This window comes from Talpa europaea (assembly GCF_964194135.1).
Source record: "Talpa europaea genome assembly, chromosome: 8".
NCBI classification, from domain to species: Eukaryota; Metazoa; Chordata; class Mammalia; order Eulipotyphla; family Talpidae; genus Talpa; species Talpa europaea.
This window is the reverse complement of record NC_140075.1, coordinates 112,625,059-112,652,406: the sequence shown is the minus strand read 5'-3', so window position 1 is coordinate 112,652,406 and position 27,348 is coordinate 112,625,059. Positions and strand designations below refer to the sequence as shown.

The 27,348-nt window shown below is 39.0% G+C and overlaps 1 protein-coding gene and 1 pseudogene across 2 annotated transcripts; both read left to right on the top strand.

Annotated features, from left to right (window-relative positions):
* Positions 1 to 595: 595 nt before the first annotated feature.
* FCF1 (FCF1 rRNA-processing protein) lies at positions 596 to 11,916 on the top strand (the record flags this gene model as incomplete). Its single annotated transcript, XM_084241375.1, has 7 exons — positions 596 to 661; positions 2,697 to 2,768; positions 3,569 to 3,717; positions 4,878 to 4,950; positions 9,621 to 9,708; positions 10,983 to 11,077; positions 11,868 to 11,916. The coding sequence occupies exons 1-7, from the start codon at positions 627 to 629 to the stop codon at positions 11,914 to 11,916; spliced, it is 561 nt and encodes a 186-aa protein (XP_084097501.1). The 5' UTR covers positions 596 to 626.
* Positions 5,383 to 6,222, top strand: LOC311176058 (poly(A) polymerase alpha-like; annotated as a pseudogene). Its single transcript has one exon. The product of its transcript is annotated as a poly(A) polymerase alpha-like (transcript).
* Positions 11,917 to 27,348: the final 15,432 nt, after the last annotated feature.

The window sequence follows — 27,348 nt, the reverse complement described above, 5'->3', positions numbered from 1 at the left end:
TTCTGCCTCCGGGCTGGAGTAGTGGAGGAGTGAAACGTTACCCGAGGTGGGGGTGCAGAGCGGCGACGTCCCAGCGCCGCTACCCTGGGAGGTTGCGGCAGCACCCAGCAGGAGACCGACCCTGGAACATCCCCTCAAGAGACGCCAGTACAGAAGTCCGCCCGGCGGGAACCGGCTCCCGGCTGATCAGTTTCCCAAAGTGGCTTCCGCTTCCGGGCTATCCTTTGCCGGAAGCGGCGCATGAGTGACGCAAAAGAGGCGCGCTGTTGGTGATTCCGGAAGAAACAGGAGTGCGGCGTGAACATGGTGAGTGAACGTTGTCTGGCCGCACCGGGTGAAGATCGAGGGAGACATCCCTTGTCTACATTTCCTCCGCATTCTTTTTATTCTCATTGTGATTTTAGCTCTTAAGCTGCTGCTAGCGGTGCCTGTTATTCTTCAGAGAGTGGGGAGAAGCCGGGGTTGGGTAGGGAGGATAAAGAGGAGCTGGATATTTGAGGGAACGGGAAGATGGACGAAAGAAAAGAAGGAACTTAATAAGATGCTTTTAGCTGTATTTCCAGACCTTGTAACTCTGAAATTTCTGTTTCAAGGGGAAGCAAAAGAAAACAAGGAAGTATGCGACCATGAAGAGAATGCTTAGTCTGAGAGATCAGAGGCTGTGAGTGTCCAGAATCGACTGGGTTCAAAGAAGACCCAGAGTCTATTAGGAGTCGTAAGGGGATAAGTAGTAAAAGTTTTTGTTGTTTTATGTTTACTTTTTAATTATTATGTCTTGGCTCTAGATAACATGGTGAAGTGTCTCACTTAGTTGCTGAGCCAGTACACTGGTGAATGGGATAGGAATTAAACATCTCTTAAATGTTCACTTTGTGCCACCGTTTTTATATACTTTATTTACTTCCTAATAGTTCTGTGCAGTAGGTGGGGTTGTCTTTATGTTCTTGCCACTACACACACACAAAATGTTAGTTATAATTGTTGAAAGAATGAGATCACAGGCCATGGTTGTCCTGTGTCTCCAGCACCAACATTCAAATATTTTTGAAGAAAGCATAGGGGAACACCTAAATATTTCAGTTTTAGAAATCTAAGAATCCAGATGGCTATAGAAGAATGAAATGATATTCCCTATTCTGAGGAGTACTAAGCAGGCTTCCTGCTTTAGTGAAAATTAGACGAAATTATTATTTTTTGTTATTGTTGTCTTATTTATTTTTAATATTTATTTATACAAGCACTGGGTACAGTCAGAAGCGCGGGAGGGTGAGGGAATTCACCAGAGCCAGAGCAGGGAGCAGAGCAGGCAGAAGGACCGAAGGACACTGCTGAGGGGAGCAGCGGGCGGCAGGAGAGGTCTGCGGGCCATGTGGGACCCTCCTCCGGTGGCCGGGGATCAAACCGGCGCTGCAGAGGCTGAGGGCAGTTTCGCAACCCAGCGCTCAACCGCTGCGCCACCGGGGAGGCCCTAGACGAAATTATTGAATAAGGACTGGTCTTTGTGTTTAAGAGCCTCAGAACAAAGGAATGGTCATTTAAAGCCTTCAGTTATTTTGTTTTCAATCCTTTAGTATGTATTTATTATGGAATTCTTAGGTAATGTGCCCCATTTATATATTTTAATTCTTTTTTTTTTTTTAAAGATTTGTTTATTTATTTATACAAGCACTGGGTACAGTCAGAAGCGCGGGAGGGTGAGAGAATTCACCGAGCCAGAGCAGGGAGCAGAGCAGGCAGAAGGACCGAAGTACACTGCTGAGGGGAGCAGTGGGCGGCAGGAGAGGTCTGTGCGCCATGCAGAACCCGCCTCTGGTGGCCGGGGAGCAGCTGGGGATCGAACCGGCGCTGCAGAGGCTGCGGGCAGCTTCGCAACCCAGCGCTCAACCGCTGCGCCGCCGGGGAGGCCCTATATTTTATTTTTAATTAAATTTGTGTATGTATTGTTATATTTAACCCTTTTTAAAAGGCATGTTAGAGAACTCTTCCCCCATTTATAAGAAGCATGTAAGAGAAGGTGTGTGTGTGTGTGTGTGTGTGTGTGTGTCTCCTGCAGTTGAAGCATGCACATTTTCAGAAGATAAATGTCGACCTATTTACCCACTGCTTGGAGGCAGATTTTGATCCTTGATATAAGCTTCTAAGAACGAAATGGTAGTATAATCAACACATATTGACCCATTAACAATTTTTATGAATTATTGGCTAAAGATTTTTAAATTTTATGTTTTACTGATTATGTTACTTCTAGACTATTTCTCACTCAGCTGTTTGTACCCAAAAAATGCATGATGAGTGCCTCTCTGGTGGTGCAAGGGGTTAAGACATAACCTGTGAAGCCATCAGCAGCCACTGCAGCATGAGTTCGATCCCCAGCCAGGGAGCTACCCACATGGCACAGCAGACCTCTCCTGACTTTCACGCTGTTCCCTTCAGCAGTGTATTTCAGTCAGTCTGCCTGTTCTGCTCCCCACTCTGTCTCTGGTGAATCCTCTCACCCCTTACACCTCTGGCCTGTCCCCCAGATCTTGCATGCATGCATAAATAAATCTTTTTTAAAAATGCATGAGGATATGAACATAAAGAAGTTCCAAAATGAGAGTTCTTCTATGGGCCAAAATAAGGAGAGTTAATTTTGAATAAATTAACTGCTATGATTCTTATCCTTGCATTTAATTTACATCTTTTTTTCCCCATAGTAAAGAAAAGGATAGATTAAAGCCAAAAAAGAAAGAAAAGAAAGACCCCAGTGCACTCAAGGAAAGAGAAGTGTAAGTAATCAAAATTTTCAAGTTTTCCTTTTAAAACTTGAGACCATCTAAAACCATAAACCTCTTGAGATCCACCCCTTCCCTGAACTGATTGGTTCAGTCATTTGTGAGTGAACTGGGATAGCTATACAAAGGAAAGTGATATTGATGAGTGTATACCAATTTTAGTGGTTTGAAGGTTTTTGGATTTCACAGACCATTAAAATTTCTCTTAAAATACTAGGGGTATAATTTAGGATTTTTTTTTTCTTTTCAAGAATATTTCAAAAGAAATAGTTACATGTGTAAAATACCAACATTTCCATGAAAGAATATATCACAAAAAAAAAAACTAGTAAAGACATCTTTTCAGAATGAAGATTATTCCTTTTAAATAAATACATTGAACTTTATGAAAACTTCATCCTGTATTCTTGTTTGGCTACATATAGTTATGGATACAGCATCACAAGATTTTTTTTTTTCCAAGTGAAAATTAACTTATTCCACTGGCAAGCCTTATTCTATAATAAACAAAGTTGAAATTTTAATTTCTCTATTAGAAGACTAAAAGACTAATGTAATATATACATAATAATTACAGGTACAGTTTTTCAGCCATATCAAAAAACAATAAAAATAGGGTATTTGCCAGAGTTTATTAGAGAACTTATCACATGATTATTAGGATTTGTTTCCAATGAATAGGAGAAAGTTTAACCAATAGCAAGCTGTTCTGAATAGATACTTCTTTATTATGTTGATACAAAGTATCACTGTAGGCTTTTTTTTTTTTTAATGTTTTGTTTCTTTTTCCTCAGCACCCAACACCCTTCCTGCTTATTCTTCCAATATAACACACAACTGGGCCCACCATACCACATCCTGGTTGATACCAACTTTATCAACTTTTCCATTAAAGCCAAATTGGACTTAGTGCAGTCTATGATGGACTGTTTATATGCCAAGTGTGAGTATCATACTTTTACATTTCTGTCATATTTGTATAGAATCATCATATTTATATGAATACATGAAAAGAGGAGTTCTAGTTAAATGAATTGCTGACCATTTAATTGACTCACCATAGCAAATTGAAATGTAATGCATGCTTGACTGGAAATAGCTATGCTTTCACAATTCAGAAAACAGTGTCCTTTGGCCATCATTGTGGATAGTTTGTAAAATAGATGGGAATTTTCTCTTGCTTGTTACTTTCCTACCTTTATAGTGAAATTCCTGGGCCTATGTCCCTGCTCCAATAGTAAGCTCTTGCTTGCTTCACTGTTAGATAACTCTAAAAGTGTTCCACTTAAACATGGCACATGTTGCCCTCCGATTCTGCGACTGATCTCACTGACTTCATCCCTCTATTTACAAATGTTTTTTCCCCTGGACGTTGTATGTTTGCTTAAAGTGTCTTAACTTTGATTTCAAAAGTATTAATGTTCTTGTAAAAAATTTCTAGCACACAAAAAATGAAAATTTCGTATAATGTTTTTCTTCAGAGAGAGGCAGTTTTAAGAATTCATATATGATGTCTGTGGGATACAGGTTATGTTTGTTTATTTTGTTAATGAAAATGGATCATACATTATTTATTGGTTTTCATGTTTTTATTCTTATCAACTTTACTAAGACATAATTCACGCACCATCAGTTCACTCATTTAAAGTGTACATTTCGGTGACTTTTTAGTGTATTCACAGACTTGTACATCTATCACCTCTGTCAACTTCAGAACATTTTCATTACCTAAAAAGAAACCCTGAACCCCTTAGCTAGAATTTACCAACCTTTCCATTCCCTATACCCAATATAACCACTAATTTACTTTCCATCTCTATAGATTTTCCTGTTTTGAACATTTTATTAAAATAGGATTATATAATATTTGGTTCTCTTATATCTGTGATATATGTTTGGGACAATTTCCTTATAAATGGGGGTTTAGTCTCCTTTTAGTTCTTTGTTCATTTCAGTGTGCTATTTCTGTCATTCCAGACGTCTCTTGGGTTTTTGAATGACTGAACAGGATATAATTCAGGGAGAGTAAAATTAGTTTCTTTGCCATTTCAATTTGTTTTTTTTTTTTGCCATTTCGGTTTTAATATGTATTTTTCCTGGCAGGTATCCCTTGTATAACTGACTGTGTAATGGCTGAAATTGAGAAATTGGGACAGAAGTATCGAGTGGCGCTCAGGTAGGCTGTCTATCTAGATTTATTCTAGATTGGTATACTGAAGATTCTTCTGCTTTCTACTTGCTCTCCAAAGATTTCTTGAATAATTAGTTTAAATAAAAATTCTACAAAACTAGTTTATCATTATGATTAGGAAAGCAAACATTTAAATGTTAGAGATTTTTAAGCTGAAGCCTTTTGAACTGGGTTACTCATTCATATTAGTATTGTAGGCCTCCTTTTAGCAGTTCCTCTAGATGTTAGGACGAAGGGGAAGGAGGAGAAGCGCTTAAAGAGGCAGGAGTGGAAGTGGGATTAGACCCAGGGCTGAGGCAGGGCCCCCCCACCCCCACCCCCACCCCACCCCCACCCCCGCCTCCCGCCTCAGTGGATCATGCCCATGGTGGCAGCATTGGTGGTTGGAGTGACTGGGCAGTGCCGGTGCAGGAGCTGATGCCATTTCCAGTTGCAATGCAAGGACCACAACAAACACAGCCACCACAGAAACACTATAGCATTACCTCTCCTATCAGCTTAGCAGCAGCCAAGGAGACTGACTGCATACTTACATAGAATTTATTGAGACGCTGAAGCCCTTTGGGGTTTTTGAAGAGGAAGAGGAACTGCAGTGCAGGATTTTAATTTTGGGAAAATTAAATGACCTGGTAAAAGAGTGGATACAAGAAATCAGTAAAAGCAAGAATCTTCCACAGTCTGTAATTGAAAATGTTGGAGGAAAAATTTTTGCATTTGGATCTTACCGATTAGGAGTACATACAAAAGGTACCAATATTGATGCCTTATGTGTTGCACCAACACATGTTGATCGAAGTGTCTTTTCATCTCATTTTATGATTAGTTGAAATTACAGGAAGAAGATCTAAGAGCTGTTGAAGAGGCATTTATACCCGTTATCAAACTGTGTTTTGATGGAATAGAAATTGATATTTTGTTTGCAATATTAGTATTGCAGACTATTCAGAAGATTTGGACCTACAAGATGACAGTCTACTTAAAAAATTAGATATAAGAAGTCTTAATAGTTGCAGAGTAACCGATGAAATTTTACATCTAGTACCAAACATTGACAAGTTCAGGTTAACTCTGAGAGCTGTCAAACTGAGGGCCAAACGCCACAACAGCTATTCCAATATATTAGGTTTCCTCGGTGGTGTTCCTTGGGCTATGCTAGTAGCAAGACCTCGCCAGCTTTGTCCAAATGCAATAACATCAGCTCTTGTACATAAATTTTTCTTGGTATTTTCTAAATGGTATGTGTTTAGATTATATTAAAATAAAATTGTTTGTAGACACTGAATAAAAAAAAAAGCAGAGTGGGCCTCCCCGGTGGCGCAGCGGTTGAGCGCTGGGTTGTAAAGCTGCCCGCGGCCTCTGCGGTGGCGCCGGTTCGATCCCCGGCCGCTCCCGGGCTGCTCCCGGGCTGCTCCCCAGCCGTTCCCTGGCCATGGGAGGAGGGTCCCGCATGGCGCGCAGACCTCTCCTGCGGCCCGCTGCTCCTCCCCTCAGCAGTGTACTTCGGTCCTTCTGCCTGTTCTGCTCCCCGCTGTGGCTCGGTGAATTCTCTCACCCTCCCGCGCTTCTGACTGTACCCAGTGCTTGTATAAATAAATAAATAAACAAACAAACAAACAAAAAAAAATAGAACAGTTCCCCTAGGTTTTCAGTTAGAGAGTGTCTTTCTATTAGTATGTTATCTAGATGTCTCCTTCTGAATCAAAATCTCATATGCCAAGAACTCACATTCTAGGTACTGAGTTAACTCTAGAAAGCATCCTTCATTTTAGACACCTTTGCAGGGAGTTTGCACAGCTACTTCCTAGTAATACCAGCATATTGCCTTTGTGTTGACATTTGTACTGATGGCAAAAATGCTGGTGCCTTAGGGCAAATCAAGACAGTGGGCCCAATAATACTAGTAGCCATTGTATTCTTCATCACCACTCATTGGCAGTTTGAAAAAAATACCAGAGTCACTTAAGAATATCCTTGAGGTACCAGTCAAATTGTTCACTTTAAGTCTCAACCCTGGCTTATAATATCACTATTTTTGATGAAATGTGAAGTACACCTAAACACGTCTGCTACACAGCAAAGGATGACTTTGCCTCAATGAAAAGTATGTGTGTGTATTTGCATTGTGAGCTGAAGCACCTCTTTTTAAATGGAATATAATTTTTACATGAAAAACAACTGACAAACACTGATCTTTCCGTGCTCAGCAGATATTTTTTCAAAAATTAATGCAATGAACCTGCATTTCAGGGAAACAACTTACTGTGTTGGTTGCCAGTGATATATGTATACTCATGTATCACTTAAGGACAGGGATACATTCTGAGAAATGATTGTTTAGGTGATTTCTTTGTGCAAACATCATAGAATATAATTACACAGACTTAGATGGTATAGCCTAGCATAAGAGAATACTACTTTGCTAGGCTATATGGTATAGCCTGTTGGGACCACTGGCATATTTGTGGTCATTCATTGACTGAAACATTCTTAAGCAATGTGTGACTATGTGTGTGATAGGTAACATTTCATCCTGTGGATTCTGGTAAAAAAGAAAGGGCCTGTTACAGAAAAGCTCACGTATGTAGAGCGGAGACAAGTACTGGAGTTTTCCGATGTGTGTAGTAGAAAAAAATTACTATAGGCAGCCACGTGATCCATTAAGAAGAGAATGGATAAGTTATAGAATGTTCATGAAAAAATTCTAGACAGGAGTGAAGTAGAATATATGTATTGATAGAGATAAATCTCAAACATAAGATAAAACAAAAAAAGCAAGAGCATGTATGGCCCATGCTTCATGCTGTTTAAAGTTTAAAAACATGCAAACAAAATACTACATTGTACAGGTGCCTGCACATGTAATCTCACATAAGTAGTAAAATGTGTCTGGAACTGATAAATAAATACCACATTTAGGATAACAGTTACTTCTGAGGAGGTACAAGATTTGGACTGGAGAAGGGGGTCAACTTGTGTTTATTTCATTTCTTTAACTGGATGATAGAGACGAGGCATTCATCATTACACTTTTTGGTGTGTGCTTGACATATTTGAAATGAATGGGAGGGGAAAGATACAATTATCTTAATAATAAGAAAGAATAAAAAGCTGAAGTAAAGGCACCAAATCTGACTGAAGAGAAATGGGATTTCTGAAGGAGGTGTAAATAAATGAAGGATTTTTTTTCTTTTTTAAGGTGGGTCAGATTGTAGAGCAACTTACCATGTTTTTAGGAAAGCTCTAGTAGAAGGAAGAGAAGAATGGTTTCAGGAGTGAACTCTCCTCTGCACACTCTTCTCCATACCAGAAAGAAGTGCTCCATCTTCCCTGCACACGCCAAACCATTTTACAGATGATTGGTGTCCTGTTTGGAATGTGTCTGTCTTCACTTTGCTTGGAGCATTCTTTCATCTTTTTATTTCCTCTATGTAAATTTTTTAAAAAAGATTTATTTCATTTATCTATGCATACAAGAACTGGGGTGTAGGCCAGAGGTACAGGGGGGTGAGAGGATTCACCAGATACAAAGCAGGGAACAGAACAGACTGACTGACTGAAATACACTGCAGGCAAGACAGGAGAGGTCTGCAGTGCCATGTGGGTCACCTCCCTGGCTGGGAATTGAACTTCCGCTGCTGTGGCTGTGGATAGCGTCATAGTGCTGAGACTTAACTCCTTGCTCCACCAGGGAGGCCCTCCTCTATGTAATTTTTTCCTAAATACCCAACACAATTTGACCCCTCCCTGAACTACTCGAATGTGGCATATTTTTGTTGCACTTGGTACTTTGTGCCTTGTATTTTTATTTATTTTGTGACTCACCATCATTGAGTAGAAAAAGCATGATGCTAAGAAACACAGACTTGAGGTTTTTCTTCTTTAAAATTGTATGAAAATAATACTTTTGATTTGTTTGTGGCAATAAAAAGTAAGGGACACTTCCGTTTTCACACTTTGTTCATTTTCCTACCCTGAATCATCAGAGAAGGGTTAATAATATACTTTGCATTTTTTTCCCCCCAGCTCTCTTTCTGAGGAATTGCAAATCTAGAGAAAAAAATCAGAAAAAGAGATTTGTGTTTTCTTAATTGAATCATGTATTTCAATGGCTTGCTTTGTTTATTTAACAGTTTATTATAGGTCTTTCCATGTTGGTATATACAGCTCTACTTCATTTTTTAAAATAGGAGGGGGCACCAAAATGTATTTAATTTTTTTAACCTTGCTAATGATTATTCAGACTGTCTTCAATTATTATAAACTGCTGTAGTGACCATTCTTACGGCTGTATCTTTGAGCATTTGTGTAAGACAACTTCCTAAAAGTGAAATGGTTGGGTTTAAATTAATTTGATTTTGAATTTTGACTCTTTTCCCAACTAATTTCCAGAACAAATTAATCACTCTGAACCTGTTTCTTCATCTATAAAATGGAAATATAATAGTTCAGAGTTTGGTGAAGATTGCTTGACCTCAGGCATGCTGGTACTCCCTGATGGCCTTATAAGTTTTTTTTCAACTAGGAGATAAGCTCTAGGAGGAGAGGAGGCCTTAAAATCTCTACATAGGTCATGTTACTTTTATTTCATTGATTGACACTCAGAAAGTTATCTCATTGCCTAAATTTTTTTTTTATTTATTTTCACAATCCTATAGGATCGCCAAAGATCCAAGATTTGAGCGATTACCATGTACACACAAAGGAACCTATGCAGATGACTGCTTAGTACAGAGAGTAACTCAGGTATCATCAGTTTTTAAATGTGTGCTTTGTGCTTTGAAAAAGTAACCTTATCTCCAGTATCTTCAAGATCAATAAAGTATCTCAAAGTATAAATTGTTAAGTATGTGTGGAATCTCTTCATAGGAAGTATAGTTGCCCTCGTTTACTTGAGAAAATGGTTTGGAATATGTGCTGTAACCATAATAAAAAGAGAATGGGTTGGGGAGGAGACATGTGTCCCATATCTCAGCACTTGCATTTGAGTATGTGATTTAGGTATTACTGATTCTTTATTCCACAAATCTCTCCAGAATGGTTTTAAGTGAATATATGTAGATAAAATAACATCGATTCTACCTCCCATGGATCTAAAATAAGGTTCCATTTCCATTTATTCCTCATGGATTAATTTTGTTCCTTTCTACTATGCGTAACCCAGAAATATTTCTTGGTCACATCTGAGTCTCCCAGGGTGCTAGTTCCCACTTACCCTGCAATAGGAAGTCTTAGGTTCTTCTGTTCTGGCTTATCAAGTACAACAAGAACTTTTGCTAGTGATTGCCTTTTTAAGAGTCTGCTAAAGATAATCATTTTCATCTGGTGCGTCACACAACTAACCCTATAGCCACTCCATACTGTGAGTGGGACCAGCATTCCTCTTACTTCCCCACCACATAGCCAACACCAGGGTGGAACTCTGTGAAACTCAGTGGGAGCTTTGGGTGTGATGAAAGTAAAGCACAACACAATTTGTTTCTAATTAATGCTAGTGTTACTGCTTTCAGAGCTGCTACACTCAGACTTGTCCTGGAGATCCTATTCTGGCTTCAAGGCCCAGGGTAGCCTACATCCACCTCAGAGGAGGAGGAGGAGGCCTCAGAGTAGGCTCAAGCCCAGAGAGTCTAGAAAAATCAAAAGTTGTACCCTCCCATTTAAGGTGCCTACTAGACGTTTGCATAGATCCTCTTAGGAATTTTCTCCAAACCAAGGGATTATCTACCCCAAACATGAACATTCCTTCCACTTATGGACAGAAAACAATTTGCTGCTTTAAATAGTTTTTCTTTCTTCTCCCCCTTAAGATTCTTAGAATTATATTTAGGCCAGCCAACTCATGTTCTATAAATATGAGTTCCTAGTTATAGTAGCTACTCAACAAAGTGTTAATACCTTTTTGGGCTATTTACTGTGAAAGTGAATGATTCTGCAGACTAGCTGGTGGCCGTGCCTTTATGCAGTATGACTAAGTAGATTCAGTGACCTCTATGTGAATGCTCATTTGATGTCTTCTACAGCATAAGTGCTACATTGTGGCCACCGTTGACCGGGACCTTAAGCGAAGAATCCGGAAGATTCCTGGAGTTCCTATCATGTATATTTCTAATCATAGGTGAGAACTTTCTCTTGGGGAAGTGATTAAAAGTCTATAGTTAATATCAAATTTAAATGAGGTCATTTTATATGGAAGGATTAGAAGAACATTGTATCAAGTGTTTACATAGCTATATCTGAGGAAATAAGACAAAGTAACAAGAACAGGGGCTAAAGATAAAGCTAGGATTTAGGAAAGAGGCTGACATTCATCTTGTTAAATAAAATTGCTAGAGGAGGGTGGGGGAAAGCAAATATTGCTTAAAAATGAACAGTGATGTAAAAAATTTAAAAATTAATAAATGTAAATGCAAACAAAAAGATTACTAGAGGAAATAGGGTGAGTTGCTTTAAATACGAAAAAGTAATTTAAATTCTTTTTGCCAGAAATTTTTTTTTTTAAAGACTCGTGTATGTAATGAGCACCTCATCTAGGAAACTGAAAACTTATAAAACAGCAAAAGCTATTCTTTCATCCTTCTTGGGTGTTTGCATGTCAGTCTTCAGACTATTATTGTACAGCTTATCAGCCTAGAGAGAGCACAATGTAGCTGGAAGAATGTGGACTAACAGTTGGGCTTACTGGACTCAGAGCTTTGCTCCTTCACTTGCAAACTTTCTGAGTTTGAAGAATAAAGTTAATATAGTCAGTGTTTTGTTGTAAATTTTATGATTTTCCTCTAAAATATTCCCACTGACAAAAAGGGTTGACAGTAGGGGATAAGAGTGCTACAGTCAGTAGAGGATGGGTTTTTAGGTAGGTGCTGGGCCCACCTTTCTTACCAGTGTTCATTTTTTGTCCTGATCAGATACAACATTGAGCGGATGCCAGATGATTATGGAGCCCCTCGGTTCTAATTCATACATGAGCAAGTCCTCTGCTTCCTTTAACCAACTTTCTCTGTCATCAGTTCGTTGAACATGCTGTAGCATGAGTTGTTATTCTACTCCCCATTTGCTCTATTATGAGCTGAGTATAGTTAAATACACTCACTTTTTGATGTTTTGAAAATATTTTTGGGGAAAATGGTATTTGGTATCATTTAAAAAATTGCCACATATTTTTATAAATCGGGATTGCTCACATAAGTTGACTGTCATTTTAGATTGATTTACTCAGCATTTGTTAAGATTATATTGGGTGTTTAATAAACTACAGTTGTGCCACTGAGATGCTCATGGTAGGAAAAAGAAACATAAACGAACAAATGCAGTAAACTATTGATGCTAGGATAAAACTGTGAGGCAGTAGACACATAAAGGAAAGAATTTCTACTTTGTTGGTTGGGTGGGAAGGAAAGACTGGAGATAACAATGTTTAAAAATGAATAGATACTTGCTCGGTAAATGAGTCAAATAAGATGACACATAGGAAACATGAACAAGAGCTTGGAGACATGGATACTACATAGAATAAATGTGCTTGCCCTGTTCAGACAACTGCCAGGAGATTTTAGGAAATAATGAGGGGAAGAAGTTTGTAGCCACATCTGCGATTCCCAAGGTAGAAGGGAAGAGGACTTACATGGTATGATAAAGAGTCTGGACTAGATCTCTAAGTCAACAGGACATGGAATTTTAATTAGGATGGATATGATAATCAGATTAGATTTTTTCAAATGATCACAAGATAGTGTAAGAGTAAACAAATACATTATTGAAACAGAATAGAGTTCCCAATCCAAAAAAGTCATGGAAATTTGGTTTATTATATATGTAGTATTTCAAATCTATGGGAAAAGTTAATTGTTTAGAAAGCCAAGTAGTGTGGAGCCATTCTACAAGGGTTAGGATCCTAATTCTATCAGTTAATGTCTATGTAACCTGGAAAACCACAGCTTGGTTGCTTTCTTGGTTATTTAAAACGTCTTGTTTAATCCTCAGAAACAACCCTGAGGGTGGGATTAAATTGGACAGTACCTGACACAGGTAAGTACTGTTCAATAAATATTGGTGATTGGTGTTATAGAGGCCAGTTGGCTATCCGTTTGAAAAACATTTTTAGATTCTTACTTCACCTCATTCATGAGTATGTTTCAAGTGGATCAGCTATCTTAAACCTTTTATGTTTCAAGCTGTGGAAGAATTAGGGGGGAAAATATGTACAGGCACGCCTTGGAGATAGTGCAGGTCTATTTCTAGATCACTGCAAGAAAATGACATTGTAAAAAAATAAGTCACCTGAATTTTTTGTTTTCCCAGTACACATAAAAGTTATCTCTACACTATACTGTAATCTATTAAGAATGCAATAGTATTGTTTTAGAAAAAACAATGTACATACCTTAATTTTAAAATATTGCTAAAAATTGCCAGCCATCATCTGAACCCTCAGCAAGTTTTTATCTTTATGCTGATAGAAGGTCTTGCCTCAATGCTGATGGCTGCTAACCAATCGGGGTGGTGGTTGCTGAAGACTGGGGTGGCAATCGCAATTTTTTTAAATAAGACAACAGTGAAGCTAGCCATATGATGGATTCTTCAGTTCACAAGTGATTTCTCTATAGCATGTCTGCTGTTTGATAGCATTTTCCCTTCAATCTTGAATTTCTTTCAAAATAGAAGTCAGCCTTCAAACCCTGCCACTGCTTTATCAGCTAAGTTGGTGTAATATCCTAAATCCATTGTTGTCACTTTATTTTTTTTTAAAGATTTATTTATTAATACAAAAACTGGGGTACAGTCAGAGGCGTGAGAGGGTGAGGGAATTCACCAGAAAAAGAGCAAGGAGCAGAACAGGCAGATGGACCGAAGACACAGCTGAGGGGAGCAGCTGGGGAGGCAGGAGAGAAAAGGAGAGTTCTGCCACACCATGTGGGTTTCTCCCTGGCTGGCTGGGAATCGAACCGGCACTGCAGAGGCTGCAGACAGCTTCACAGTGCTGTGCTCAACCCATTGCACCACTGGGGAGGTCCCTGTTGTCACTTTTTTTTTTTTTTTTTTTTTTGGTGGGACCCTCACCGGTGGCCAGGAAACGAACAGGCGCTGCTGAGGCTGCGGGCAGCCTTGCAGCCCAGCGCTCAACCACTGCGCCACCAGGGGAGGCCCCCCTGTTGTCACTTTAACAATGTTCACCACATCTGTACCAGGAGTAGATTGCAGCTCAAGTTTTATCATGAGGTTGCAGCAATTCAGTCATAGCTTCAGGTTCTACTTCTAATTCTAGTTCTCTTGTTGTTTCTACTACATCTGCAGTTAATTCCTCCACTAAAGTCTTAAGCCCTTTGAAGCCATAAGAGTTGGAATCAGTTTCTTCCAAACTCCTGTTCATGTTGGTATGTTGACCTCCAGTGAATTGTGAATGTTTATAATAGCATCAAGACAGTAAATCCTTCCAGAAGGTTTTCAATTGATTTTAACCACATCCATCAGAACAATTGCTATCTATGAGAGCTATAACTTATGAAATGTATTTCTTAAATAATAAGACTTGAAAGATGAAATGACTGATCCATGGATTGCAGAATGGATGTTGGGTTAGGAGGCATGAAAACATTAATTTCCTTGTACATCTCCATTAAAACTCTTGTGTGACTGGGTGCATTGTCAATGAGAAGTAATACATGATAACAATCATTTTTCTGAGCACTAGATCTAAATAGTAGGTTAAAAATATTCAGTGATCCTGTAAACAGGCATGCTGTCATCCAGACTGTAATGTTCCATTTACACAGCACAGGCAAAATAGATTTAGCATAATTCTTTCTTTTGTTAACTGAAACTATTTCACCTTTTTTTTTTTTTTAAGATTTATTTATTTATTTATTTATTTATTTATTTATTTATTTATTTATTTATTTATACAAGCACTGGGTACAGTCAGAAGTATGGGAGGGTGAGAGAATTCACCAGAGCCAGAGAGGGGAGCACAGCAGGCAGAAGGACCGAAGTACACTGCTGAGGGGAGCAGTGGGCCGCAGGAGAGTTCTGCGAGCCATGTGGGACCCTCCTGTGGTAGCCGGGGAGCAGCCGGGAATCGAACCAGTGCTGCAGAGGCTGCAGGCAACTTTGCAACCCAGCACTCAACCGCTGCGCCACCGGGGAGGCCCTATTTCATCTTTATTAATAGTAATTTTTAGGTTCACCTATTCTCTTGGATCCCATCATCATTTCTTCATCTTTATTAACCTTTACCTTTTTTAAAAAAAAAAATTATTTATTTATATATATTTACAACATTGTTTATTTTTGTACAATACTGCACCTGAGAGATTTAGCATAATTCTTAAGGGCCCCTGGGTTTGGGAATGATGAATGAGCACTGGCTTCAACTTAAATCACCAGCTGCCTTAGCCCCTAACAAGAGTCAGCCTGTCCTTTGAAACTTTGAAGTCAGGCTTTAACTTCTCTCTAGCTATGATAGCATCTTCTTCCAATTTAAGGCTGTTTTGTCTACATGGAATATCTGTTGTTTAGTGTAGCCTCCATCAACTATCTTAGCTAGATCTTCTGGATCACTTTGCTGCAGCTTCTACATCAGCACTTGCTGCTTCACCTCAAACTTTTATGTTCCAGAGACTGCCTCTCCCTTAAACCTCATGAACCAACAACCTCTGCGCGCTTCACACTTTTCTGCTGCAGCTCCTTCACCCCTCTCAGCATTCAGAAAATTGAGAAGAGTTAGGGTCTGGCTCCAGATTAGGCTTTAACCTGAGGGAATATTGTGACTGTCTAATCTTCTAGCAGTCTAAAACTTTTTCCATATTAGCTTTTCATTTATTATTCATGTGTTCACTGGAGTAGCACTTTTAATGTCCCTCAAGACCTTTTCTTTTGCATTTAATGATGTAAGAGGTCTAACTTGACCTAGCTCAGCTTTTGACATGTCTTCCTCACTAAGCTTATCATTTCTAATCTTTGACTGAAAATGAGAGAGATGTCATTCTTCTTTTCAGTTGAGCACTTAGAGGCCATTGTAGGATTATTAACTGGCTTAATTTCAATATTGTTTTATCTCAGAGATGGAACAGCTGATTGGTTGGAGCAGTCAGAACTCACAACATTTGTCAAGTTCACTCTTACATGGGTGTGGTTCATGGCACCCAAAAAATTACAATAGTAACATCAAAAATCACTCATCACCGATCACTATAACAGATAGTAATGACAAAGCTTGAAATATAACTAGAATTACCAAAAGTTGACACAGATATGAGGTAAGCAAGTACTGCTGGGAAAATGGTGCCAAAAGACTTTCTCAATGCAGGGTTGACCCAAACCTTCAATTCATGAAAAAGAAAACAAAACGGTACCTGCCAAGTACAATAAAGCAAAGCACAAATTATGCCTCTATAACCTTTGGAATTCTTAAATAAGATGAAAATGTAAAAGTCATAAAAGATAAGTTTGAGTATATTAAAATTATATATTTCTGCACAAAGTACCTCTCCATAAAAAATTAAGGCAAGTGACTGACCAGAGATTTTCCAATCTGTATATTAAGGGTGTGAGGAAATGGGTAGTCATATAGTACAAACAGGTGTACAAATACATAAAACCATTTTAAACAATAGTTACAGGCTCCATTAAAAATTTCTGATATCTGTAGCCTAATTCTATTTTTTGGTTATTTATGGGTATTATACAGGTGATTTTCTTTAAAATACACAGGGTTACATAAATGTGTAAAGAAACATTCACATTGTATAAAGAGGCATATAGAGGACTGGTCATTAAACCACTATTGTGGTAAATATAAATATAATAGTGGTAAATTGAAAAGAATCTAAATGGCCATCAAAGAATCTAAATGGTCATTAATTAACCATGAGTTGTCTATGCTGTGGAATGTCACAAACATTTAAAAAGATTTTTAGATTGGCAAAGGGCAATCTAAAGACATATAATTGGCCAACAAGCACATGAATAGATGCTCAGCATCACTAATCATTAGGGAAATGCATATTAAAACCACAATGAGATATCACTTCACACCCATTAGGATGGCTACTATTGAATAAATCACTGTGTTAGTGTTAGTGGGCTATGAAGAAATGGAAACTTTGTGCACTCTTGGTAGGAATGTAAACATGGTACAGCCATATGGGAAGCAGTATGATGGCTCCTTAAAGAAATAAACAAAATACCAGTGATCTAGCAGTTTCACTTCTGTGTATTTATATACAAAAGAACTGAAAAGTCAAATCCTGAAGAAATATTTGCACACCCATTTTATAGCACTATTCACACTAGCCAAGAGGTGGAAGCAAGTCAAGTCTCCATCAATAGATGAAAAAATGTGGTATATAGTCATGCATCACTGATAACCTTTCTGTCAAGAGGAATCACATATATGATAGCGACCCTAACAGACCATATACCACACACATAGGTGTGGTATATATGTAGTATATATCCTAACAGACCATATACCACACACATAGGTGTGTGATAGGCAATGCCAACTTAGTTTGTATAATTACACTCTCTGACATTTACATGATTACAAAATTACCTAACAATACATTTCTCAGAATGTATCCACATCTATATACATCTAATGGAATGTTCTGCAGTCTTAGAAGGAAATTCTGACATTTGCTACAACATGGATAAACCTTGAGGACATTATGCCTAAGTGAAATAAGCCAGCCACCAAAAGACAAATACTGTGATTCCACTTATGTGAGGTACCTAGAGTAGTCAAATTCATAGAGACAAAAATAGAAAAGTGGTTGTCAGTGGGTTGGTGGGAATAGACAATGGGAAATGTATAGGGTATAGAGTTTCGGTTTTGCAAGATAAAAAGCTGTGGAGATTTGTTGCACAACAGTGTGAATGCACTTATACTATGAAACTAGACAGCTAGAGTACATTGGGTCCTTAGGGCCATCTAGTTCCTGGTCTACATTCCAATCTGCAAAGCCTACATATGCCTCCCTTCTAGTAGTGCCCCGTTGGATTAAGTTTTATGGGACCCAACTGTGTGAGATACCTGTTTCCATATGTATACTTAAAATATATATCCATGTTTCAGCTAGGGTGTTTTCAGTGCAAGTAGGAAAAATCCTAACTCAGTCTACTAAACAATAAGGAAATGCAACTTGAATCAGGAATTTTAAAAGCAGTGCAGGTCAGTGCACGGTACAATGAGAACTGAAGCTCCACTTCCCTCAATTCTGACCCTTGCCCTCTGTTGATTTTATCATCAAAGCCCCCAGTGACTAAAGAGCAATTGGAGGAATACGCTCCTGGTTCATATCCACTGGAGAGAGAGGACCTCTTCCCAACCATATAATCAAAATCCTTTCCAGTATGATTATGTCAACTTTGGGCAGATGCAACTTTTGGATGGCCAAAGAAATGCCACATATTGGTTAGATTAAGCCAAAATCTGTGAATCAATAAATGGCAAGGTTGATAATACTGTGATTGACTTAAATTTGTTGGTTCCTAATCTTGGAGTTGGAGATGGTCAATTTATTCTGAGTGACATGGTATATGTATGGGAGATGTGAACATTTGAACACAATTTTAGGGTTTATTAAGAAGAAAGAAGGAAATGGATGTTTTTTAGGCAAACAATGGTATTTACTACACCTCATTCTCATACACTCAAACCTGAGTGTTTCAGATGGAATTACAAGTTGGAACCATGTCAGTATGTAGGAAAAGTGTCTTAACAGTAGTTTTTCTATTTTTCCTCAATTCTCTTTATTTTTTTATATATATATTTTTTAATTTTCTAGAGGCATGTCTTATTTATTTATTTATTTATTATTTGTTTGTTTGTTTTGTTTTGGTTTATACATGCACTGGGTACAGTCAGAAGCATGGGAGGGTGAGAGAATTCACCAGAGCCAGAGCGGGGAGCAGAGCAGGTAGAAGGACCGAAGTACACTGCTGAGGGGAGCAGTGGGCGGCAGGAGAGGTCTGCGCACCATGTGGGACCCTCCTCCGGTGGCCGGGGAGCAGCCAGGGATCGAACCGGCGCCGCAGAGGCGGCGGGCAGCTTCGCAACCCAGCGCTCAACCGCTGCGCCACCGGGGAGGCCCTCTCAATTCTCTTTAATATTCCTCCATTCTCCTTTATTAATACTGCGTGCATTCAAAGGTACATATTTATTTTTTTTTCAAAGGTACATTTTTATATCACATGTTTAAACATACATTGTTAGGTCTAAGTGCATAACTGAGTTAGGAAATATTGTATAACATGGAAAATATAAAATATTTCATAGAATATTTTAATTTATAAACTTCTATAAAAATAAACACCCATAATCTGATTTAAGAAAAAGACTATTACTTATAACTTCGATGCTTTCTATGTAATCCTCCCTAGTTATATTCCCTTCCCTAGACACCAGCCCATCTCTGAGATAATCACTTGTCCTGGATTTTGTGTTTTCATTATAATTTTACCCAGTACTTGTATACCTTAACAATATGTTTGCAATATGTATGTATGTGAGCTGCCCAGAAATGAAATCATGCTATATATAGTTTTTAAATTGTGATCAAATATTTGTTATATAAACTACTATTTTATCTGTTTTTTACGATTTATTTATTTATTTATGCATATAAGAACTGGGGTACAGGCCAGAGGTGTGGGGGATGAGAGGATTCACCAGAGACAGAGTGGGGAACAGAACAAGTGGATTGACTGAAACACACTGCTGAGGGGAGCAGCAGGTGAGATTGGAGATGTCTGCTGCGCCATGTGCATAGCTTCCTGGCCGGGGATCAAACTTGTGCTGCGGACAGCTTCATAGGTTGCATCTTAACCTCTTGTGTCACCAGGGAGGCCCTATTTTATCTATTTTTAAGTGTAGTTTAGTGGTATTAAGCATAGCACATTCACTATATTAAAGATACATTAATGTTGTATATTAATATACAATATATTAAGTATACTCACATTCAATTCCAAAACTTTATTTTCCCAAACAAAAATGAAATAACTCCAGATACAAAAAACATTAAATAACTCCAGATCCCTCTCCCTCCAAATCCTGTCAATCACCCTTCTATTTTTTTGTCTCTGAATTTGACTACTTTTCCTAAAAGAAGTCATACCGTATTTGTCCTGTTGTAATTTACTTCATTTAGCATATTGTTCAAGACTCATGTTATAATGTGTCAGAATTTCCCTTCTTTTAAGGCTAAATAATATTCCACTCGTCTATCAGTGGACACTTGAGCTGTGCCACCTTTTGGCTATTGTGAATAATGTTGCTGTGAACATTGATGTACAAATATCAGTTCAAGTCACTGCTTTCAATTAATTCTGGTATATATACTGTCTACATAGATGTTCTTTGACTTATAAGATTACATCCCTATAAAACCATCATTGGGGCCTCCCCTGGTGGCAAAGGCGGTTGAGCGCAGTGCTGTGAAGCTGGTCACAGCCTCTGCAGCGCCGGTTCGATCCCGGCCAGCCGGCAAGGGTCCCACATGGCACAGCCGACCTCTCCTGTCGCGCCCGCTGCTCCCCTCAGCAGTGTATTTCTTCAGTCTTCCTGTTTTGTTCCCCGCTCTGTCTCTGGTGAATCCTCTCACCCTCCCACGCATCTGGCCTGTACCCCGGTTCTTGTATAAATAAATAAATAAATCTTTAAAGAAAAAACAAAACATCATTAAATGGAAAATACATTTAATACATCTAATCCGCCAAACACCATAGCTTAACCTAGTCTAGCTCAAAAGTGCTCAGAATATTTACACTAGCTTACTCTTTGGGCAAAATCATCTACTACAAAGACAATTTTATAATAAAGTATTGCATACCTCATGTAATTTATTGAAGACTGAAAATGGGAGAGCAGATGGTTGCTTGGGTCTCACCATTAATGTACCCAGTGGAAAACACACTGGAATTTATGGAAGACTGTTTAAAACATTGAATGTTGTTAGACAATGGGGAAGCTACAGCAATAGGGTCATCAATTTCTCATAATGAGGTTTGAGGATAGTTGGTAGAAGACACTGTAGCCTATCAGTTGTTTGCACTTGTGATTGTGACTGACTGGGAGCTGCAGTTTTCTGCCATTGTCCAGCACCACGAGAGAGCATAGTCTATATATTACTAGCCTGGAGAAAAAAAATCACAGTTCAAAATTTATAGTACCATTCTGAATGCATATTGTTTTCACACTAACATAAAGACAAAAAAAAAATCCTAAAAGTATAAGACTAACTATATTAAGTAGCTTCTGTAGTCTTCTGCAACTTTCTTTTTTGGCTGCGTTATGTTTGTAAGATTCATCCGAGTTAGTATGTATAACTAGCTCATTCACCTTAATTTCTGTATATTTCATTGTATGAATATTATACTCTTTATACATTCTCATATAAATGGTCAGTTAAGTTGTTTCCAATTTTGGCTCTTGCAAACAGGCCTACATTACTTTACACTCTTTGTATATAAATAGGAAAGTATCTCAAGCCTGAGATATATATTTAGAAGTGAAATTGTTGGATTATAAGGTATTGTGCATCTTCAGTATTATCAGATATTGTCAAGTTTCTCTTGAAATACACATTTGTACTCCATCAACTGTATTTGAGAGTTTCTGTTGCTCCACAGTCTTAATAGAACTTGATATTGTCAGTGTAGCAGATGCTGCTGGTTGTCCCCAGTATCCATTCTGCCCTTTTTTCTTTAATGATAGATTTAATGAGTTTTATCTGGTTGTCTAGATAGAAACGTTATTTTCCAGCCTTTCTTGCACTAAGCATGGCCAACCAACTAAGTTATCACCAACAAGATGTAACTGAGTGTGATATATATTTCTTCCAGGTCATAACCTTAAAAGGCATGCTTCTTAAAAAGATGTGTTCCTCTAACCCATTCTACCTCCTCACTGGCTAAATACAGATTTGATTGGCAGGAGCTAGAACTGCTACCTTGAACCTAGAGATAGGAGCTTTATGTTTAAGATGACAACTTAGGACTGCTTATCTTTGGACAGGTCTGTGAATGAAAAAGTGTCATTTTGTTTAAGATCCTATAGTATCTCGGGCCTCCCTGGTGGCGCAGCGGTTGAGCGCTGGGTTGCGAAGCTGCCCGCGGCCTCTGCAGCACCGGTTCGATCCTCGGCTGCTCCCCGGCCGGAGGAGGGTCCCACAAGGCGCGCAGACCTCTCCTGCCGCCCGCTGCTCCCCTCAGCAGTGTACTTCCGTCCTCTGCCTGCTCTGCTCCCTGCTCTGGCCCTGGTGAATTCTCTCACCCTCCTGTGCTTCTGACTGTACCCAGTGCTTGTATAAATAAATAAATAAATCTTTAAAAAAAAAAATTAAAAAAAAAAAAGATCCTATAGTATCTCATTGTCATAGCGTATACTGTTTCCTAATTAATACATTAGTTCTTCAGTTTTAAAGTCATTCTCTATTTACCCTTGCTCAGAAAGTATGTGTTTGTTCTCAAGACCTTTTGGGGGATATTCTTTTTGCATTTGATCTTAAATAGATAAACTCTTTAAAGGCCCTCAACTTTGAGAAATTTTTACCTGACAATGAAGGCATTCCCCATAGGAGTACATGTTTGTTTTTGCTTGCCCACACCCTTCACTTCTTCCTAACAGTACCCAGTCTCACCCAGTCTCATTCTCTCTCTCTCTCTCTCTCTCTCTCTCTCTCTCTCTCTCTCTCTCTCTCTCTCTGATTATTGCGCCTACACCTCTTTTCTTGGAGTGTTACATTTCCTGACCCCCCTCCATTGTGTGCAGTTCTTATAGGATTTATATCAATGCCTAATCCTTTTACCAGACATTTAAGAAAGTACTGGAGGCTCCTTCTTCCAGATCCTTCCACCATTCCTTATATATCTGAGAAGACACTGGATGCTTGGAGAAATAGGAACAAAGTTGAACCTTGTTTCTTATAACACCCTAACAAGAGTTAAGTCTTATTGTCTGTTTTGTGTATCTTTCCAATACATTTCTTTTAAAGTTTCAGCTGTTGCAATGGATAATATGCAAAGAACTCTAATGGATACAACCACCCTCAAGTTCCAGGCTCTCCTAAACTGTGTAGCTTTATTGGAATGGTTAGAAGGACTGAATACTTAACAATTGAAGATTACTTAGGAACTTTAGGACAAAATGGGTACATGACTCCCTGGTGCTAAGAAGGGGGAGCAGCAGTCACATTGCAAAGATTATGACCAGGTTATTCCAAGTCTAGACACTCACTATCCATGCAGAATCCTGGTGAAATGCCTGCCAATAACAGATGCTCTGCCTTGACACCCTGTTGTTTAGGATGGTACAAGCTGCAAGAGCTAGCAGGGATTTTTATTCCACAGAATAGCATGCAAGCCACTAACCAATCAGAATATGGCTTCAAACCATTAGCCAATCAAATGTCACCACTCCTCCTCCCAGCCCTCACCCAACTCTCCCTAGTAACATGAAGAATGAAACATAACAAGAGAAAATGCAGCTGGGTTATAAACCTGGTCCAGAGGAAACTCATGCTAGTTGACTTTAACAGCACTGACAATTATCAACTGACTTCTTTGGGGGTTCCCACACAAAACCTATGTGATTTGTGCTTTAATTAATCCTTTAGTTGATTATGAATAAGAACACTTTATGATTTTATTGTTCTTTACTTTTTTTAAAAAAAGATTTATTTATTTATTTATTTACTTATTTACTTATTTATACAAGAACCGGGGTACAGGCCAGATGTGCAGGAGGGTGAGAGAATTCACCAGAGACAGGGCAGGGAACAGAACAGGCAGACTGATGAAATACATTGCTGAGGGGAGCAGCAGGCGAGACAGAAGTCTGCCATGCCATGTGGGAATCTCGCCGGCTGGCTGGGATCAAACCTGCGCTGCAGAGGCTGCAGGCAGCTTCACAGCGTGGCACTCAACCGCCTGCGCCACCAGGGGAGGCTCTGTTCTTTACTTTTTAACATTAATAAATTGGTTAGTTAATTCTAAATTAGAAAATTGGTCTCTACAAATGGACCTTGGATTGGTCATATAATTAATGTAAAGTCAGTGCTACTGAAATGTCACGAGGAGAGTACTATACAAACAGTGAGGCTTCATTTAAAGAATTTTCTGGAGATGAGATCTGTATGATGAAGGTGACTAATTTTTGAAAATTGTGATGACTAGAACTATACTTGGGTTATTTTCTTTAGTTTTCTTTTTTTTTTTTATTTTTTTATTTTTTAATTTTCTAGAGGCATGTCTTATTTATTTATTTATTATTTGTTTGTTTGTTTGGTTTATACATGCACTGGGTACAGTCAGAAGCGCGGGAGGGTGAGAGAATTCACCAGAGCCAGAGCAGGGAGCAGAGCAGGCAGAAGGATTGAAGTACACTGCTGAGGGGAGCAGCGGGCGGCAGGAGAGGTCTGCACACCATGTGGGACCCTCCTCTGGTGGCCGGGGAGCAGCTGGGGATAGAACCGGCGCCGCAGAGGCCGCAGGTAGCTTCGCAACCCAGCACTCAACCACTGCACCACCGGGGAGGCCCTTCTTTAGTTTTCTTAATTCCTTGAGAGTAAGAATCTATGGGGATAATTTTCACTGCAGCATGTACAATAATGCCCAAACTTCTCATGAAACAATGAGGGGAGTATGAAAATACCTGTTTAAACAGTGGTGCTGTCTCTTAAGTAGGTGCTGAAAGACCCACTGATATTGAGGGAGGTTTTTGGATAGAGGACCTTACAGGTAGTACCACCTGTGCCAGATGGGAAATGAAAAAGGCAAAGAGAAAGCTTTCCACCCTCTTCTCCCATCTCATCTTTTACTACCTTCATTTTTCGTCTCATTCCCATCTTTGTTGGTTTTTGATTTGTTTGGTTTTCTTTAAAAAAATTGTGAAGTACGGCACACAAACAGGAAAACACGAAAGATAAATGTAAAGCTAATAATTATTAACAAAATACCTCCCTGGTGGCGCAAGGGGTTAAGCGTCAGCACTATGAAGCAATCTGCAGCTACTGCAGCACATGTTCGATTCCTGGCCAGGGAGGTGATCCACATGGCACAGCAGACCACTCCTATCTCACTCGCTGCTCCCCTCGGTAGTGTATTTCAGTCAATCTGCCTGTTCTGTTCCCCACTCTGTCTCTGGTGAATTCTCTCACCCCTCTACACCTCTGGCCTGTACCCCAGTTCTTGTATGCATACATAAATAAATCTTGAAAAAAATTATGCATTTGTGTAATTACCAATGTTACCACCTCAGAAAACATACTCATGCCCCCTCCTAGTCACTATCCTTTTCCTTCTCTAAAAAGGCAAACACTACCCTCACTCTTAATATTGTAATTTCATTTTACCTATTTTTTTTAAAGATTTATTTATTTATACAAGGACCAGGGTGCAGGCCAGATGTGTGGGAGGGGGAGAGGATTCACCAGAAACAAAGCAGGGAACAGAACAGGCAGACTGACTGAAATACACTGCTGAGGGGAGCAGCGGGCAAGACAGGAGAGGCCTGCCGCGCCATGTGGGTATCCCCCTGGCTGGTCAGGATCCAACCCATGCTGCAGAGGCTGCGGACAGCTTCACAGTGCTGCACTCAACTGCCTGCACCACCAGGGAGGCCCTCATTTTACCTATTTTTCAGTTACATTTAGAGTCAATTATATAGCATTCTTTTGAACTATTATCTTTCAAATTTTTCTTGGAAGTGCATTTATTGAATTATACAAACACAAAAGTATAGAAATCATAACTTTCCACAAACTGAACATATCTATATAACCAAGCACCCAGTTCATGATCCTTAGGTGCCTCCTTTAAGTCAATACCTCCCCAGGGTAACTACTGTCCTGAATGCAAACACTATATGTCACTTTTGTCTGTTTTTGAACTTACATATTTGAAGACATACAGTATATATTCTTTTCTAACTTCTTTTAACATTGTTTATGAGATTCATTGGAATTATTGCATGTATTTCATTTATTCTCATTGCTATTTTGTATTCTATTGTGTAAACATACCACAATTTGATTACCTATTCTAGTGTAGGTAGACATTTGGTTGTTTTCCAGCTTTCAGCCATACAAATACTGCTGCTGTAAACATTCTTGTATATATCTCTGGTTAACATTTGCATGCATTTCTGTTAAGTTATATACATAGGTTTTCCTGATTCATAAGCAATAGGGCTGTTCAGCTTTAGTAGATACTGCCTGTATTTCAGAGTAGTTGCTCCAACTTACACTCCCACCAGTAGTGTATGATAATCCCATTTGTACCATCCCTTGGTTTGCAGCTGCATAGCTCCACTATCTGCCTTTGCCATCACATGGCATTCTCTGTGTGCGCCTACGGCTTTACATAGCCATCTTTTCATAAAAACATCAGTCAAATTGGGTTGACGTCCACTCTACTCCAGTATGACATCATCTTAACTAATGACATCTGTAACAACCCTATTTCCAAATAGGGAGCATTCTGAAGTATTAGAGTATAATATTTTTTTGGGAAAAACAATTCAACCCATAACAAATGTGATGGTAATAGACATCTCTTCTTGATCTTAGTGGGAAGACTTTCAAGTTTTTATCCTTAAATGTGATTTTTTGCTGTAATGTTTTTTAGTAGATACTCTTTACAAGATTAAGGAAGTTTCTTTTTACATCTGATTTGCTAAATTTTTTTTAAAAAATCAAATGGAGGTTAAAATCTTCTTTTTGGCCGGGCCCGCGACGCCGACGGCGCCGCGGCAGCTCCCGGGGCCGGGGCGGCTCGGCGCGGCGCGGGCGGGCGGGCCGGCGCGGACCTGGGGGCGGGCGACCCGGTAACTTACGAGATTACAGTAAATTTGGTTGATGATGGTCCTGAGCAAATACAGCTTTAATTTGAGAAATGTGTATCCTGAGACTGAATTCTCTAAAGGGCCTGTACAACGTAATAGATGTTGGTGGAAGCATTTACACCCAGTCAGCTTGAAGAGTCTCAAATGGACCCTACCACTGAGAAATCAAGATGGCAGTCCACTTGAGGAAAATGGATTAATACACGAATGCTGTGATATATGCAACCGAGACAGGGTTCTTTTAACATGGATTTCATGAAATGAAGATATAGGTTTCTTACCTATAGTCCCGACACAATGGACAGTGGATTTGACTTTCTAAAGACTTTTTGTATCGTTAAATCAAGTATATTTTTGACATTTGGAGAAGATGGTATATTAACACAGATGATAGTTTGTATGCCTGGAATTTTCAATAGTTTTGTATGACCTTGTGGAATGTTACCTTTAATAAAATTTCTAACACTTAAAAAAAAATCTTCTTTTTGCATCTAACAAGATGATCATCTGATTTGTTTTCAAAAGAGAATGTCAATGGAGAATAT